Below are 19,591 nucleotides of genomic sequence, written 5' to 3' on the forward strand. Positions count from 1 at the left end.
ATTTCAGAACTTATTATATAGTTATTGTAATCAAGACTGTGTGGTACTGGTAGAGGGGCAGACACACAAAACAGAATAAAGGAACTGGAAATAGATTTTCCCAAATATCCCAACTGATTTTTGACAAAGGTGCAAAAGCAAGTCAATGGGGGAAAGCCTTTGTTGAAAGCCTTTCAACAAACAGTGCTGGAGTAATTTGACATAATAGGCAAAAATACTGACCTCAAGCTAAGTTTCACACCTTGTAAAAAATTAACTCAAAATGCATCAAGGACTTAAGTGTAAAACTTAAAACTATAAAACTCCTGGGGGGGGGGGGGGGAAAAAAAACCCGGGGGGGGGGGGGGGGGGGGGGGGGGCAGGAAAATAGTTCTTAGACATGACACCAAAAAAACATAAGCCATAAAATAAAAAACTGATAAACTGAACTTCATCAAAGTTAAAAATCTTTGCTCTAAAAAAGACCCTTTTGAAATGAAAAGGTAAGCCATAGACTGGGTAAAAGTATTTGCATTCCCATATCTGAAAAAGGACTAATATCAAGAATATATAATTTTTTGAAACTCAACAGTAAAAAAAAAAAAATTAGAAAATAAGCAAAAGATATTAAGACATTTCACCGAAGAGAGTATACAGGTGAGAAATAAATACATGAAAAGACACTCATCATCATTAGCCATTATGAAAATGCAAATTAAAATCACAAGATATCACTACACACCTATCAGAATGGCTAAAACAAAAAATAATGACAACTCCAGAATGGGAGAAGATATTTACAAGTGACATGTCCGATAAAGGGTTAGTATCCAAAAATACAAAGAACTGATACAACGCAACACGAAAAAAAAGAAGTAATCTAACATCTCTCATCATCAGGGAAATGCAAATTAAAACCACAATGAGAAATCACCTCACACTTGTCAGAATGGCTAAAATCAACAACACAAGAACAAGAAACAACAGGTGGGTGGTGAGGATGTGGAGAAAAAGGAACCTTCTTGCACTGTTGGTGGGAATGCAGACTGATGCAGCCACTGTGGAAAACAGTATGGAGGTTCCTCAGAAAGTTAAAAATAGAACAACCATATGATCCAGTAATTCCACTACTGGGTATTTACCCAAAGAATATAAAAACACTAATTCAAAAAGACATATGCACCCCTATGTTTACTGCAGCATTATTTACAATAGCCAAGAGATGGAAGCAGCCCAAGTATTGATCCACAGTTGAATGGATAAAGAACATGTGATTATATATATATAAATATATATATATAATATGTAATATGTAATTATACAGACACACACAATGGAATATTACTCAGCCTTAAAAAAAGAATGAAATCTTGCCATTTGTGACAACATGGATAGATCTAGAGAGTATAATGCTAAGCAAAACAAGTCAGAGAAAGACAAATACCGTATGATTTCACTCATATGTGGAATTTAAGAAACAAAACAAATGAGCAAAGGGAAAAAAGAGACCAACCAAGAAAGAGACCCTTAACTATACAGAACACACTGATGGTCGCCAGAGGAGAGAAGAGTGGGGGGGGGGCGGATAAGTGATGGGGGTTAAGAAGAGTACACTTATCCTGTATAAGTTTCTCTTACTGCTATAATAAGTTACCCCAAGCTTAGTGGCTTTCAAGACTTTATCTTACAGTTTCAGAGCTCAGAAGTCTGAAATGGGTCTCACTTAGCTGAAGTCAAGATTTGGGCAGAGCTGTATTTATTCTGCAGGCTCCAGGGAAGAATCCACTCACTTACCTTGCCCAGGTTCTCCCTTCCTTGAACCATGGATCCTTTCTCCATCTTTAAAGCCAGCAGCAAAGCATCTTCCAATCTATCTCTGACTCTGACCCTCCTGCCTGCCTCCAACCCCAATAATCCAGGATAAGCTCCCATCCCCATTTTAAACTCCTAACTTAATCACATCTGCAAAATCCCTTCTGCCACATGAGGTCACATCTTCACAGGTTCTAGGGATTGGGACGTGAACATATTTGGAGGGGTCATGACTCTGCCTACCACACATATCGTGGAATACTACTTACCAATGAAAAGGAATCGACTGTTTGGTACAATGAAAAGCCTGGGTGAATGTCCAGGGAATTATGCTGAGTGAAAAGCCAAGCCCAGAAGGTGAAAGGTTTTATAAATTATTCCATTTATATAATACTGCTGAAATGACACATTTATAGAAGTGGAGAACTGGTCAGTCATTACTAGGGGTTATGGAAAGGGTGAGGCCAGGAGGAAAGTCAGTGTGCCTAGAAGGGGGCAACATGAGGGACACTGTGGGGATGGAAATGTTTGTATTTTGACCGTACCAATGTCAGCATCCTGTTTGTGATATTGTACTGCAGTTTTGCAAAATGTTAGCACTGCAGACACTTGGTCAAAGGGTACACAAGACCTGTCTGTATTATTTCTTGCAACTGCAAGTGTGTCTACAATTATCTCAAATAGCTTAATTTTTTTTTAAGATTTATTTATTTATCTTAGAGAGCGTGGTGGGGGTGGTGGGGGTGGGCAGAGGCAGAGAGAGAATCCCAAGCAGACTCGCCATTGAGTATAGAGCCTGATGTGGGGTTTGATCCCAGGACCCTGAGATCACGACCTGAGCCGAAACCAAGAGTCGGATGCTTAACCAACTGAGCCACCCAGGCACCCCTCAAATAGCTTAATTTAAATAGAAAGCAATGGAAAGACTTCCCAATAAATTTTATAAGGCCAGAATCGACCTGATGCCAAAACCAAAGATATTATGAGAAAAGAAAATAAGGGACAAATATTCCTCATAAACCCAAATACAGAAATCCTTAGCAAGATGTTGGTAAATGAAATCATACAAGACAAGAAAAGGATAATACATCATGGTTACATGGGGATCATCCCAGAACTACAAGGTTGGCTTTAACATTCAAAAATCAATCTATGGAGTTCACTGTAGGAATGTACTACATAAGAAAACTGTATGATCATCTTCATAGATGAAAAAAAAAAAGGATTTTATAAATTTAACACCAAATCTTGATTTTAAATATCAGAAAAATAAGAAAAGGGACTTTACTCAACTAAATAAAGGACATCTAAGAAAAACCACATTTAATGGTGAAAGACAATTTTTTCCCTCTGAGTTTGGAAACAAGCAAGGATGTCCACCCTTAAGACTCTCATTCATCATAGTAAAGGTGGTCCTAGATAGTGTAATAAGGCAAGAAAAAGTTACACAGACAGGGTCTCATAAAAAAGAGGGTTTGAACTCTTTTATTTTTTTCCCTTTGCACTAAATTTAATTTTGATACTTAATGTTATTTTATTAAAGAATCAACTATTTTTAGGGAAACTTTATTAATACCTAAGTTATAAATTGCACATAATAATGAATTAGTGGGGTGGCACAGTTGGTTAAACGTCTGACCCTTGGTTTCAGCTCAGGTCATGATCTCAGGGTCGTGGGATCGAGGCCAGCCTCAGGCTCCACACTCAGTGGGGAGTCTGCTTGAGATTCTCTCTCTCTCTCCCTCTCCCTACCAAACGCCGTCTGCACGCACGCACTCTCTCTCTCTCTCTAAAATATAGTAAATAAAAATCAATAATGAATTACCACGCAACTGCAGGCATGACAAAGACTGTCTCACAAGCTTGAGTATTTTTTTAAAGCATCTTTTCAGAAGGGTCCTCTGAAGTAGAGAGTCCAGTAAAGAGAACAATTTTTTGTTTCAATCCAATAATACTGTCCATGTCAGAAGACCCTTGGGGAAACCTACCCACACAGGACACCCTGAGGTGGCCTCGGAACCCTTACCCACACTCTGCTCTGGTCAGCCCCCTCCACGCAGCCGAGCAGACACAAGGAAGGACGTGTTTTCTATCGCTGTAACAGAGTCCATTTACTTGAGGGGAAAACATCTGTAACGCAGGCTGTAATTCAGGCTGGCTGACCTGGCACTTTGCCTTTTCTTTAAAATATTAAGGTATTTATATCTGAAAATAGCCCAGCCACTCGACCCCACGTATAGAAGGTGTATATGCAATAGCTACAGTCTCTCTGTGAGGTTCACAAAGAAGTTATTCATCTATTTCCTATAAATCAGGGGTCAGAGGGTTAGTCTCTAGCTGTCACTTGGGACCCGAAATAAGTTCCTCTTTAATAAAGGTGTGTTAAACTTTTTTTTTTTTTTTTTTTTAACAGTCCCAAGAGTTAGGAGAGAGTTGAGCCTAGAATTACATGGTCCGGTCTCCTATCCCACAAGCACGGTGACTCCAGGCCACACAGAGGCCTCTGACATTTTAGCAGTCTGCACTTGGGGCAAGCCACGCGGCCTCAGTCCACATCGGCTGCTGTAATTGAACACCAGCCTGGGCGGCTTATCAACAATAGAAATGTACTTCTCACAGTCCCAGAGGCACTGGCAGATCTGGTGTCCGGGGAGGGCCCACTTCCTGGTTCACAGCCAGTCATCTTTCTACCCTGTCCTCCCAAGACAGAAGGGGTGAGGGGGCTGTCTGGGGGCTCTTGTATAACAGGAGCACTAATCCCATTCATGAGGTCCCCACCTCGTGACCCAATCACCACCTAATACCATCACACTGGGGGTTAGGATTTCAACATAGAAATTTGGGTGGGTGGGGGAGGGACACAAACATTCGGTCCACAACACGAGCCTTGCTGCATACTCTAACCCCGGTGCAGAAATCGCTGTGCTAGAGCTGGGGTCTTCAGGAAGTTGCTGGAGATCCTTGTCATAACCAAAGTTACAGAACCAAATTTAACAAGGGTTTTCAATGGAACCTTTCTTTACAAATTTCATGTAGTGGCTGGAAGAGGGTTCCTTCAAGTGGACTATTATCTAATACCTTGATTCCGGAGGAAATCCTTGACTTGGGGCCACACAGGTCTTCCAGGCTTGGGCCTCTTGTGCCTCTGAGCTCCACACAGAAGGCTGCAGGGCTGCTGCAGAGGCAGGAGGAGAACCCGAGCTTCAGGGCGGGTGGAGGGAGCAGGGAATCCAAAGGGGGGTCTGAGGTCCGCAGTGGACATTAACTACTGTCAGTGGATGGGTGTAGACTCTGATATCGTGGAGCAGGGAGAGTTTTAAAGTCTGCAAATCAGGTATTAGGGACAGTCCCTGTGTCACCATCTCCTGTCTGGCTGGCTGTGTGCCACTAGCCAGAGGTCCCTAAGGCCGGTTGTTTCCAGGGACTTGCTGCCCCCTCACTCTTTGCCCTCCTGCTCTTTGTCTACAGGGGGAGCTGACCATGACCAGTGACATGGAGACGTTACAGAATGCCCTGTACCTGGACACAGTGCCGGAGCCCTGGGCTAGGCGAGCCTACCCTTCCACGGCAGGCCTGGGAGTCTGGTTTTTAGACCTCCTCAACCGAATCAAAGAGTTGGAGGCCTGGCTAGGAGACTTGGCAATGCCCTCCACGGTGTGGCTGACAGGCTTCTTCAACCCCCAGTCCTTCCTGACCGCCATCATGCAGTCCACAGCCCGCAAGAACGAGTGGCCACTGGACCAGATGGCCCTGCAGTGTGAAGTGACAAAGAAGAATAGGGAAGACTTCAGGAGCCCCCCTCGGGAAGGGGCCTACATCCATGGCCTCTTCATGGAAGGCGCTCGCTGGGACGCACAGGTAAGTCTTGGGGGGAGCCTCAGGGCATCCTCTGTGGGCTGATTAACTTACAAATACTGCCTCCACAGAGTGTGAACCTGAAAAGGGATGCCCTGGAATCTTCTGACCTAGGTACCCCTTCCCTTGAGGCTATCGAGCCACTTCCGTGCAGCCAGGGATGGTGCAAAGAACACAGACCTTGCAGCATGGGTAGAGTGCAGTGACTAAAACCAAGGGCTCTGGACCTCGACTGGCTGGATCTGAATCGCAGCACCACCATCTACTGCCACTGTGACCCTGGGATGTGGTTCTGGCTCTCCAAATCTGTTTCCTCAAGTGTTAAATGGGAAAAGAGAGTTGCTGCCAAGATTAAATTAGTTACTATGGAGGTCCCTTGGAATAGGGCCTGCCTGGCACATAGAGAGTGCTCCAAAAGTGTTGGGAGTCGGCTATCCCTGCTACTGGGTGACCACCCCCGCCCCCCCGCAGCCACTTTCCTCATTCATGAGCCCTGGGAGGGCAGGCGTCCTTTCTGCCTTTTACTTTGCCCCCATCTGCAAAGGGAGCCCAGTAGATACTATTTCACAGGACATTCTGAAAGGATTCCTCACTGAAGCCCAATAAAAATTTGAGTCACCATGAGACTGGCTCAGATAAATGACATGAGCAAGGATGGATAACTCGAGAACAAGTTTATGTTTGTTATACAAATGACCCGGAAGAATTGCTTAGTCAAATACCCTGCTTGGTAAGTGACACTTAACTGTTCCCAGCAATCAGTACAACGTTAATGGGGAAAAACTGTTAGAAGATCTACAGTATCGAAGAAGGTCCTATAAATATACATATAGAGCTGTACTGGATTAAACAGTGTCTACCAAAATTCTACCAGAACCTCAGAATGTGCCCCTGTCTAGAAATAGGGTCTTTGCAGAGATAAGGAGTTAAGATGAGGTTATACTAGAGCGGAGCAGGCCCTAAATCCAAGGACTGGTATCCTTATAAGGCCATGCTGGAAGCACAGAAACAGATGTCCTGTGAGGACAGAGGCAGAGACTGGAGTGATACATCTATGAGCCAAGGAACGCCAAGGACTGCCAGCACCCCTAGAAGCTAGGAGAGAGGCATGGGCTAGTTTCTGCCTCCGAGCCTCCAGAAGGAACAGACCCTGCCTACACCTTGATTTAAGACTCTGGCCTTCAGCACTGTGAAAGAAGACATTTCTGTTTTAAGCCATCAAATTTGTAGTAACTTGTTACAGCAGCCCTACGAAACCAATCGAAGGCCTGTTAACAGAGAGGACAATGAAGCGGGACAGTGTTAATACAGCCTGAACCTTGAGAAGAAGCTGAATCTCCCCTCCACCTGAACATTTGTCCAAGATTCCATCAGTGGGGATCACACATGGATTGTAGGTATAGGATGGCCTAAGGTGGCCAGAATTAGAATACCAAAAAACACCAAACTGAACAATTAGGGAAGAAGTTCAGATGAGCACTGGCACTGTGGGGGCTGGGGAAAGAACATGGATTCCAATCATCTACCTACAATATTTTATTACCTTGTTTCTTCATAATAACTTCCCAAAAAGCAATACCCACCCACCAAGAACTCTGGTTCTCAGTTTCTGCCTCCAGAAAGATGTTAGCAAAATTAAGAGTAAGAACATCCAAAAATCCTCTCCTCCATAAAATCATAACACTGGCCCAAAATTGTCAGAACCAACTTTTTCACAGAACTCTAGAAATCGGGGTGCCTGGGTGGCTCAGTCAGTTAAGCATCTGCCTTCAGCTCAGGTCATGATCCCAGGGTCCCGGGATCGAGCCCCGCATCAGGCCCCCTGCTCAGCGCTGAGCAGGGAGCCTGCTTCTCCCTCTCCCTCTGCTGCTCCCCCTGCTTGTGCTCTCTCACTCTCTCTCTCTCTCAAATAAATAGGTAAATAAAATCATTTTAAAAAGAACTCTAGAAATCAACCAAAGGCTTTCAGGAATCCAAACAGTGTTTTTTTTTTTTTTTTAAGATTTTGTTTATTTATTTGAGACAGTGAGAGAGAGCACGCACAAGCAGGGAGGAGGGTCAGAGGCAGAGGGAGAAGCAGGCTCTCCGATGAGCAGGGAGCCCGACGCAGGGCTCAATCCCAGGACGCTGGGATCGTGACCTGAGCCAAAGGCAGACACTTAACTGACTGAGCTGCCCAGGCGCCCCCAAAGAGTGCTTATTGAAGAAAAATGTCCAACCCTCAGTAAAAGGAGCAAGCTTTGCAGCCTTTTAACTTGCTCTGCTCCCATCCCATCCCCACCAACTCTGTGGTGGCCTTGAAACAGCAGCCTCCCAGCCACTGGAGGAGGCAAAATGGAGTTGGAGTACTTTCAAAGCCCCATTCCTAGAAAACTGTCATTTTCCCTACTTGTTGGTTTCCCAGAAGACCCCATTTATAAGTCTGTCTCTACTTGACCTGAGTGGGAGCTCACCCAAGGCAACAGCCTGTCTCCCCAAGGCATGTACTGAAAACAGTCAAAGACAACTGTTTAACCTTGCAGCTTGCCTGAGGTGGTAGAAAACAGTGCAAATAATAGGCTAACCAAAAAGCTCACAAGGAGAAGCTGCAGAATGAGATGACCTCCAACATGTCACTGGAAACCCAGAAGGCCACGCCCATGTGCAGCCCTGTGCACATGCTCAAGAAAGACCTGAGAAGGCTGGAAGCTCACCTGTGCCTGCCCTCGAGGCTCTGTGAAAGCAGGAAGTGAAGGCTAAGGCACAGTGTTAAACTGCCCTGCTGAGCACTGAAGGCATGTCCAACTCATACACAGAGCCCCTGAGCAAAAACTGTGAGACTTACCAAAATCTCTGTCCTGTTCCTTGCTAACCACTAAGCTAACTGAGCAGGCCACTTCAGTAGTCGTAGTCCTATGTGACAAAGACTTTACAGAATCAGTTCAGAAAAGTCGCTAAACAAACAACAAATCCTGTGGAGGGAGATCTGATCACCAGAGTTGCCACATTATATTATTTTAAATGTTCAAGTTTTCAACAAAAAATTATGAGACATGCAAAGAAACAAAAAGGGGAAAAAGCAATCAAGAGAAATGGTCGCTGAGGGAGTTCAGAAGCGGGACATACCAGACAAAACCTTTTAATCAGCCATTTTAAATATGTTCAGAGAACCAAAAGAAGTATGTTAACAATGTCTCACTGAATAGAGAATACTAATAATGGGATAGAAATTACATTTCAAAAACCAAGTAGTAACTCTAGAGCTGAAAACTATAATACCTTAAATGAAAATTCAATAGAGGGATTCAACAGAAGATTTGAGTAGGCAAGAATCACCAAACTTAGAATATGTCAATTAAGATTATCCAACCTGAGAAGCAGAAAGATAAAATGAAGACAAATGAACAGTTTAAAAACCTGAGAATACCATCAAGCATACAAACATCCACACAGTGGGAGTCCCAAAAGAAGAGGAGAGAGAGCCAGAGCCAGAAAGAATACTTGAAGCAATAATGACCACTTTCCAGATTTGATAAAAACATCAATCTACACATGCAAGAATCTCAACAAAATCCAAATAGGATCAACTTAGAAATCCATACTTTGAGGCACCTGGGTGGTTCAGTCAGCTAAGCCTCCGACTCTTGGTATCAGCTGAGGACTTGATCTCAGGGTCATATGTTTAAGCCCTGCATTGGGCTCCATGCTGGGTGTGGAGCCTACTTAGAAAGGAGAGGAAAGGGAGAAGGAAAGGGAAAAAGAAAGGAAAGGAAAAAGAAAAAAGGAAAGGAAAGGAGAAAGGCAAGGGAAAAGGAAAAGGAAAGGAAATCCATACCTTGACATGTTATAAGATAAAGAGAGAATCTTGAAAGCAGCAAGAGAAAAGCAATTCATCACATACAAGGGGTCCTCAATGGGATGAACAGTTGATTTCTCATAAGAAACCAGGAAGGCCAGAAGACAGTAGAATGAAAGGCCAAACTGCTGAAAGAAAAAGACTGTCAGCCAACAATTCTATATCCAGTAAAACTATCTTTCAAAACTGAAGGAGAAATTAAGACATTCCCAGGTTAAAAAGAAAGAGGGGCGGGCGCCTGGGTGGCTCAGATGGTTAAGCGTCTGCCTTCGGCTCAGGTCATGATCCCGGAGTCCTGGGATCGAGTCCCGCATCGGGCTCCCCGCTCTGCGGGAAGTCTGCTTCTCCCTCTGCCTCTCTCTCTCTCTCATGAACAAATAAATAAAATCTTTAAAAAAAAAAGAAAGAAAGAGGGGCACTTGGGTGGCTCAGTCTGTTGAGCATCCAACTCTTGATCTCAGCTCAGGTCTTGATCTCAGGGTCATGAGTTCACAATGAGAGAGGGACAGAGAGAGAGAATTTACCACTAGCAGGCCAGACCTATAAGAAATACTTAAGGGAGTCCTTCAGGATGAAATGAGTTACAAGACAGTAACTCAAGTCCACATGAAGAAGTAGAATACCAGTAAAGGTAATTATATATGTAAATATAAAAAAGTATAAATGAATTTTTTTGTAACTTTTCTTTCCTGTCTGGTTTATTATTATTAAGTTATGTTAATCACCATACATTACATCATTAGTTTTTGATGTAGTGTTCCATGATTTCCTATCTGATTTAAAAGACAGCTGCAAGAAGCAATAACTATAAATCTGTGCTGATAAGCATAAAAGATGTAATTTGTATAATGAAAACAACACAAGGTCTTAAGCACAAGAAGGGTAAGGAATGGAACTTATCTAGGAATAGAGTTTTTGTATACTACTGAAATTAAGTTGGTATTAGCCTGAAGTAGATTTTTATACATTGATGTTAATTATAATCCCTAGGGAAACCACTAAGAAAATAATTTTTTAAAACAATAAAAGATGTATCTTTAGGTTCAAAATGAGTCTCTTGTAGATAGCATATGGATGGGTCCTGTCTTTTTATCCATATCCTGCCAAGGAAAAAGAAAAACAAAGCGGGGGGGCATCACATTGCCCAATTTCAAGCTATATTACAAAGCAGTGATCACCAACACAGCATGGTACTGGCACAAAAACAGACATATAGACCAATGGAACAGAATAGAGAGCCCAGATATGGACCCTCAACTCTATGATCAAATAATCTTCGACAAAGCAGGAAAAAATATGCAATGGAAAAAAGACAGTCTCTTCAATAAATGGTGCTGGGAAAATTGGACAGCCACATGCAGACGAATGAAACTCGACCATTCTCTAACACCATACACAAAGATAAACCCAAAATGGATGAAAGACCTCAATGTGAGACAGGAATCCATCAAAATCCTAGAGGAGAACAGAGGCAGTAACCTCTTTGACATCGGCCACAGCAACTTCTTTCAAGATACGTCTCCAAAGGCTAGTGAAACAAAAGCAAAAATGAACTTTTGGGACTTCATCAAGATAAAAAGCTTCTGCACAGCAAAGGAAACAGTCAACAAAACAAGGAGGCAACCCACAGAATGGGAGAAGATATTTGCAAATGACACTACAGATAAAGGGCTGGTATCCAAGATCTATAAAGAACTTCTCAAACTCAACACCCAAATAACAAATAATCAAGTCAAAAAATGGGCAGAAGACATGAAAAGACACTTCTCCAAAGAAGACATACCAATGGCTAACAGACACATAAAAAAATGTTCATCATCATTTAGCCATCAGGGAAATTCAAATCAAAACCACATTGAGATACCACCTTACACCAGTTAGAATGGCAAAAATTGACAAGGCAAGAAACAACAAATGTTGGAGAGGCTGTGAAGAAAGGGGAACCCTCTTACACTGTTAGTGGGAATGCAAGTTGGTACAGCCACTTTGGAAAACAGTGTGGAGATGCCTCAAAAAATTAGAAATAGAGCTACCCTATGACCCAGCAATTGCACTCCTGGGTATTTACCCCAAAGACACAGACGTAGTGAAAAGAAGGGCCATATGCACCCCAATGTTCATAGCAGCAATGTCCACAATAGCCAAACTGTGGAAAGAGCCTAGATGTCCTTCAACAGATGAATGGATAAAGAAGACGTGGTCCATATATACAATGGAATATTACTCAGCCATCAGAAAGGATGAATACCCAACTTTTACATCAACATGGATGGGACTGGAGGAGATTATGCTAAGTGAAATAAGTCAAGCAGAGAAAGTCAATTATCATATGGTTTCACTTAGTTGTGGAACATAAGGAATGGCATGCAAGACATTAGGAGAAGGAGGGGAAAAATGAAGGAGGGCGGAAATCAGAGGGAGAGATGAACCATGAGAAACTATGGACTCTGAGAAACAAACTGAGGGTTTTAGAGGTGAGGAGGGTGGGGGGATGGGTTAGCCCGGTGATAGGTATTAAGGAGGGCACATACTGCATGGAGCACTGGGTGTTACAAGAAAACAATGAATCATGGATCACTACATCAAAAACTAATGATGTATTGTATGGTGACTAACATAAAATAAAATTTAAAAACCTAATAAAAATAAATAAAACAATAAAAGAATAAGGGAATCAAAGTGGTACACTAAAATATATCTACTGAACAGAAAAGAAGGAAGCAAAGGAGAAACTGAGGAACAAAAAAGACAGAAAACATAGCAAATAATCAAGTGGCAGATGTAAACCTTACCTTATCAGTAATTACATTAAATGTAAATAGATTAAACACTACAGTTAAAAAGCAGAGAATGGCAGAATGGATTTTTCTGATTCAACTGTACGCTGTCCACAAGCGATACACTTTTTAAAAATTGTTTATTGTTATGTTAATCACCATACATTACATCATTAGTTTTTGATGTAGTGTTCCATGATTCATTGTTTGTGCATAACACCCAGTGCTCCACGCAGAATGTTCCCTCTTTAATAACCATCACCAGGCTAACCCATCCTCCCAACCCCCTCCCCTCTAGAACCCCCAGTTTGTTTTACAGAGTCCACCGTCTCTCATGGTTCGTCTCCCCCTCTGATTTCCTCCCCTTCATTCTTCCCCTCCTGCTATCTTTTTTTTCTTAACATATATTGCATTATTTGTTTCAGAGGTACAGATCTGAGATTCAACAGTCTTGCACAATTCACAGCACTCACCATAGCACATACCCTCCCCAGTGTCTATCACCCAGTCACCCCATCCCTCCCACCCCACCCCCCACTCCAGCAACCCTCAGTTTGTTTCCTGAGATTAAGAATTCCTCCTATCAGTGAGGTCATGTGATACATGTCTTTCTCTGATTGACTTATTCGCTCAGCATAACACCCTCCAGTTCCATCCACGTCGTTGCAAATGGCAAGATCTCATTCCTTTTGATGGCTGCATAATATTCCATTGTGTGTGTGTGTGTGTGTGTGTATATATATATATATATATATATATATATATATATACCACCTCTTCTTTATCCATTCATCTGTTGATGGACATCTCGGCTCTTTCCACAATTTGGCTATTGTGGACATTGCTGCTATAAACATCAGGGTGCATGTACCCCTTCGGATCCCTACGTTTGTATCTTTGGGGTAAATACCCAGTAGTGCAATTGCTGGATTGTATGGTAGCTCTATTTTCAACTTTTTGAGGAACCTCCACACTGTTTTCCAGAGTGGCTGCACCAGCTTGCATTCCCACCAACAGTGTAGGAGTGTTCCCCTTTCTCTGCATCCCCGCCAACATCTGTCCTTTCCTGACTTGTTAATTTTAGCCATTCTGACTGGTGTGAGGTGGTATCTCACTGAGGTTTTGATTTGGATTTCCCTGATGCCGAGCGATGTTGAGCACTTTTTCATGTTTCTATTGGCCATTTGGATGTCTTCTTTGGAAAAATGTCTGTTCATGTCTTCTGCCCATTTCTTGATTGGATTCTTTGTTCTTTGGGTGTTGAGTTTGATAAGTTCTTTATAGATTTTGGATACTAGCCCTTTATCTGTCATTTGCAAATATCTTCTCCCATTCTGTCGGTTGTCTTTTGGTTTTGTTGACTGTTTCTTTTGCTGTGCAAAAGATTGTTATCTCGATGAAGTCCCAATAGTTCATTTTTGCCCTTGCTTCCCTTGCCTTTGGTGATGTTTCTAGAAGAAGTTGCTGCAGCTGAGGTCGAAAAGGTTGCCACCTGTGTTCTCCTTTAGGATTTTGATGGACTCCTGTCTCACATTTAGGTCTTTCGACCATTTGGAGTCTATTTTTGTGTGTGGTGTAAGGAAATGGTCCAGTTTCATTCTTCTGCATGTGGCTGTCCAATTTTCCCAACACCATTTGTTGAAGAGACTATCTTTTTTCCATTGGACATTCTTTCCTGTTTTGTCAAAGATTAGTTGACCATAAAGTTGAGGGTCCATTTCTGGGCTCTCTATTCTGTTCCATTGATCTATGTGTCTGTTTTTGTGCCAGTACCGTACTGTCTTGATGACAGCTTTGTAATAGAGCTGGAAGTCCGGAATTGTGATGCTGCCAGCTTTGCTTTTCTTTTTCAACATTCCTCTGGCTATTCGGGGTCTTTTCTGGTTCCATACAAATTTTAGGATTATTTGTTCCATTTCTTTGAAAAAAGTGGAGCAATACACTTTAGATTCAAAGACACAATAGGTTGAAAATAAAGAGATAGAAACAAATATGCCATTCAAATAGAGAATTCAACCACAATAACTTGAGACATCAATACCCTAATACTAATGGTGACTGCTAATGGTTAGTTTCTTTTGGGAGTGATGAAAATATTCTGGAATTACAAAGTGATGGACTGTAATTTAAAAACACTGACTTGTACATTTTAAAAGGGTTGGTTTTATGGTATGTGGGGAAAAAAGAAAGATCCTACCCCTGCTCCCACTCCCTGCCATAAACACTCGGTTGTTGGACTTAAGGGGGTCCCCACCATTTACCTTAGTTCTGTTATTCTTCATACCTCATACCAACTTCTAATAGAACTGAAAAGGCACATTCTCCTCTTTAAATAAATTTCATGGAAAATGAACCAAGTTCTATCCATAGGAGAAGGCGCTGAATCACCAGGACAAAAGCAAGGAATCTGTGATCACTCTATATCAACACTTCCCAAAGTATGCTCCATAAAACACTAGTGCCATGGGAAACAAATAGGTTGCAAAGAAAAGAGTCCTGTGGTCAAATAAGTTTGGGGAACCCCAGGTTAAATAAAGTTCATCTCTTTTCTTTACTGCTAGGATTTCTTGTCTTCAGTGTGCTAGCATGCACTATAAAGCTTCAAGCCCAGAGTATTGGTAAGCACCATTTCCCAAGCTTGTTTGATGAGGGAACCCTTTTGTTCCTCAGAACATTTCTCAGGACTAGTAATAAATAAATTCATTAATTAAAAAAAAAAAACGTCCTAGATCAGTCTAATGGGACATCTCAGAAAACCACAGAGGCTGGGAAGCTACAGAATAGTTAGCTCCCTATCACATGACTACAAGAGAGAACATAACTCTGCTCAAAAAGTCAAAATGTTCTTGAGGGTGGTGAGGTCCCATATGAAACTGAACAGGACATCACCAAACTCATCTAAAGCATTTGCTGGCAGGAACTGTGTCTTACTCGTCTTTAAAACCCTAGCACCTAGCATGACGACATCTGGCAAACAGTTGCATCTGACATGCTTATGAAATGAATGGGTGAAAAAATATAAAGAGACAAGTTTCAAAGGGATTAATTTGTATATGGCATGTAACAACTTCTAGAATTTGCCTTCAAAAAGTGATTTAGGCTGGAAAACAGTAGAAATATGTTTTCCGCATCTCAGATGCATTCCAACGTGGATTGCTGAGCGAACCTGAAAGGCAGCAGGCATTCCCAGGCTCTCAGCTACTAAGTCTGTGGACAGAAGGCTGGCTCTGGGTCTGATCTAAGCTGGCTCTTTTCCTGTTCTTGTCCTCAGGCTGGGATCATTACAGAGGCAAAGCTGAAGGATCTGACACCCCCCATGCCTGTGATGTTCATCAAGGCCATTCCTGCAGATAAGCAGGACTGCCGCAGCATCTACCCTTGTCCTGTGTACAAGACTTGTCAGCGGGGACCCACCTACGTGTGGACTTTCAACCTGAAGACTAAGGAGAAGCCATCTAAGTGGGTTCTAGCTGGAGTCGCTTTGCTTCTCCAGACTTAGCTGCCTGCAGAACCACTAAGAAAACAAGGCGGGGCTGGAGGCTGCCCAGGACAAGTGGGTGAGGGGAGACGGAGACGCAGAGATAAGGAATCACACGTACTCACAATTCTGTAGAATTCTTGTAGGGAACCTGGAGAGAAGGCAGAGCTGGAGGTGTCCAGACCCAGGAACTAGGGGAGAAGCATTTCAAAACACTGCACCTCTCCTAATAAAGTGATTGATTCTTCAAGTGTGTCTGGCCCCAGCTTTGAGAGCGGCAGAGTCATAAGTGATCCTGAAGTGACCAAGAGAAACGAACCACAAACACTTGAGCCCTGATGTTGGTGCGCGGCACCGAACTCAGTGCTCAAGCTCCCAGCTACTCTGTGGACTAGACACTTCAGCATCACCCCCGAGTCTGCATTTTGACGAGCTCCCCAGGTGATACGTACGCACAGCACGGTTTGAGAAATAGTCCTCTGGATTAGGGATCACCCAACTTTTTCTGTCAAGAGCCAGACAGGCTTTGCGGGGCATTTGTCTCCACTGCAATGACTCAGTGCTGCCACTGTGGGCCCAAAGTGGCCCCAGCACCTACATAAGTGGGTGTGGCTGGGCTCCAATAAAACTGTATTTGCAAAAACAGGTGGGGGGCCATATTTTGCTGATCACTGCTCTAGAGGATAAGGGAAGTATACACATGATATTTATCCTTCATTAATTCACACACGCCTTCAATTTGTCAAACACCTACGGTTCGCTGAGAACACAACTGTGAAGGAGTTAGGTTGTTTCCTTGTATCTCTATCATCCTTCAGATCATTTAAGAGGGACCCATGGAGAAACTCTTCACCTAAAGCTTTTGAACCTAACAGTCTTCTAGATTTTTCTCTGCAGAACAAATTTTCACTGGAAGCCCAAAGAGTTCCAGATTTCTAAAGAGCTCTTATAGGGAGGCCTGTGTGCTAAGAAGAGTCCAGGAGGGCCCAGTATTCCTTCTAGAATCCTTAATCCTACATATCCTTAATGAATTATGATTTAGAACAGTGGCCCTAAATCCTGAGCAGGCATCAGAGTCCCCCTGGGGGGTTGGTTAAAACAAAGACTGCTGGGCCCCACCCTTCAGAATTTATGATTCAGTAAGTCTAACAGACTTCCGATGTTGCCAGTCCAGGGAACACACCTGCAGAACTGCTGATCTAAAACAAAATCCCGGGACACCTGGGTGGGTCAGTCGGTTAAGCGTCTGCCTTCAATTCAGGTTGTGATCCCAGGGTCCTGGGATGGAGCCCCAAGTCCGGCTCCCTGCTCAGCGGGGAGTCTGCTTCTCCCTCTGCCTCTCCCCCTGCTTGTGCTCTGTCAAATAAATAAGTAAATAAGTAAATAAATATAATCCCAACACCCTACAAATCTCTGCTGTATCGAATACAAAATCAAATGCTAATTCCTCCATGATTTTCCTGCTTTCTGCCCTGTGGTTCCTGCCCCCCCTAATGAGGGGCCTTACTCCTCACCTCCATGCCATAAGGGAATTAATAAAATTCCTCTGGAATCCAGGAATTCCAACTTGAGTTTTGTCTCTCCTCATCAACCTGTAACATACTTGCCATGGTTTGCCAACAACCTACAGTTTCCTGCCTACAGATTAATCTGTTTGCAGGAAGAGAGCTCTGCCCTCCTCAGGAGCCTCATCCTTCCTGGTCCTCAGCAACAATAAAACAAGCGCAGGCGAGAGGAGGACCAAGACGGAAGGAAGACGGAAGTCTCACTCTGAGAACAGGACCCTTGGGGCATGTGATCTGGAAGAAAGGACAAGTGTGCAGGTTAGATCTCCGTGTCACACCTCCAGACAGAACTGAAAGTAGATCAATACTACTGACTTCCTCCTAATACCTACTGACCAAATGAAATAATGAAGATCATTTTAGGGGCGCCTGGGTGGCGCAGTCGGTTAATCATCCGACTCTTGAATTCAGCCTAGGTCTCGATCTCAGGGCCGTGAGTTCAAGCCCCGCGTTGTGCTCCACGCTGGGCACAGAGCCTACTTAAGAAAAAAAAAAATCATTTTAAAGCACACACCACTTTGGAAAACTGACAGCCGGGAGAAAGAGGGACAGGTTGCGGCAGCTGAGCAAGTGGGAGGTGAGCTCAGAAGGACACCAGGCATGACACACTTACCCGAGAGAAAGAATGCCCAGCACTAACCGAGTTCTCACACCTGGACACCAGGTTAGCAATTTCCTATTACTGTTCAGCTGACTGATAAACTTGGTAAGTTTGTACAGGATGATCAGGAGCTCAACCACCATTTAGGGTCTTCTATGAGAAAATGCACTTTGAGTTACAGTTAAAACAAAGTCGACACTAGAGACACAAATAAGATAGGGAGTGACGTTAAGTTTATTTAAAACGAGGGACACCTGAAGTTAATTTTTGTACCTGTGTGACAAGGAACACACGGGAGCTCCCTGGCCCTCTCCGCTGCCCCTTCTGTAACAAGAGATCTGCTCTAGGACCCCCAACCTAAAGAGCTGACCTGAGGTCCTTCCCATGAGCAGCAACTGCCCCTCATCCAGTTAAACTCTCCCCAGACAGCACTTTTAACACAGGATCTCCAAAACAAGAAATGAGCTGAAAGATGAAGACTTTTCTCCTGACACACAAGCAAGAAAATTAACCAAGGCAAAATCCAACCCAGAGGCCACCATGTCCTCCCAGTCCAAAGCCGTGTTCAGGTAACTCTCCTCTCTCATCCACGATGATAAAAAAAGAGAGAACAGGGCTGGTCTTTAAGAGCTGCAATTTCTCCAGATGGAACGAAGTATTTTTAAAAGGACCAGAGCCAGAACTGGGCTAAGAGAGCCTGACTACTGAAAGGGCTTCTTTCCTAAATGGGATCTTTGATGTTTATCAAGGCTCGAGCTCCAGCTGAAACTCTTCCCGCAGCGGGAACACTTGTACGGTTTCTCTCCTGTGTGAACTCTCTGATGTCGATTGAAGTTGGATCTCTGAATAAAACTTTTCTCACAGATGGGACATTTATAGGGTTTCTCTCCCGTGTGGATCTTCTCATGGTGACGCAACCCCGAGAAGTCGCTAAAGCCTTTCCCACAGTAATCACATTTACAAGGCTTCTCTCCCGTGTGGATCCTCTGATGCTTCACAAAGTCTGAACTCCGTAGAAAGGCTTTTTTGCAGGTGGGGCACTGAAAGTACGTCTCTCCAGTGTGAGTTCTTTGGTGGAAAACCAGCTGAGAATTCCTATAAAAGGTTTTCCCACACTCCCTGCAGGTGGGGAGTTTCTGGGACATGGGGGCTCTCGGCTGCCCTTTCGGAGAGGCCTCTCTCTTCTCCTCCAGCCACAGCAGGGACAGTTCTTCCGGATGGGGATTAGCCAAATGCTGTTTCCCAGAATTCCTTCCATGGGGCGAAAGCTGGCTCGCTGGCCCCTCACCCTGAAGGTTTTCTGGAGGCTCGGGGAGACTGTCCCCTTCTCCAAAGCATCTCGGTTCATCCTCACTGACGAGGCCACCCAAGGACACCTGAGAAGGTGCCTCACCTGACGCTTGACAGGAGACATCAGAAGCTTCCTGGCCTCTACAATTTTCCAAATTCACGTTCTCTTTGTCATTCTCCTGCCTGTCTCCTGGAAGAAGAAAGAAGATTTGAAATCATTCAATCAATGGGATGCCCTGTTTTCTAACTGGTATGAAGAAAAAAGGTTCATCATGAAACATTAATTCTTCTTGTCAAGGGAGCATCAGTGAGTGAGGAAGGATATCATCATCCAGCCCGAGCGCCTGGCACTCACTGCTGGGGTCCAGGCTAAGTGATCCAGCTCTGGGGCTGAGGAGA

General features: G+C 43.5%; 2 protein-coding genes across 4 annotated transcripts in view; one reads left to right on the forward strand and one right to left on the reverse strand.

Moving 5' to 3' along the window:
- DNAH9 (dynein axonemal heavy chain 9) overlaps nucleotides 1-15,820 on the forward strand; it is a 357,089-nt gene extending 341,269 nt beyond the window's left edge. Inside the window, 2 exon segments of the mRNA XM_021694498.1 lie at nucleotides 5,260-5,649; nucleotides 15,530-15,820. Coding sequence (XP_021550173.1) covers nucleotides 5,260-5,649; nucleotides 15,530-15,757 — 618 coding nt within the window. The 3' untranslated portion in view covers nucleotides 15,758-15,820.
- Nucleotides 15,821-18,124: 2,304 nt separating this feature from the next.
- ZNF18 (zinc finger protein 18) overlaps nucleotides 18,125-19,591 on the reverse strand; it is a 29,163-nt gene continuing 27,696 nt past the window's right edge. For all 3 annotated transcript variants that reach the window (XM_044921598.1, XM_044921599.1, XM_021694690.1), the window contains exon 7: nucleotides 18,125-19,382. In XM_044921598.1, the coding sequence (XP_044777533.1) occupies nucleotides 18,604-19,382 (779 nt within the window). In that variant the 3' untranslated portion in view covers nucleotides 18,125-18,603. The remainder of the gene's footprint in view (nucleotides 19,383-19,591) is intronic.

This window comes from Neomonachus schauinslandi, chromosome 15, assembly GCF_002201575.2.
Source record: "Neomonachus schauinslandi chromosome 15, ASM220157v2, whole genome shotgun sequence".
NCBI classification, from domain to species: domain Eukaryota; kingdom Metazoa; phylum Chordata; class Mammalia; order Carnivora; family Phocidae; genus Neomonachus; species Neomonachus schauinslandi.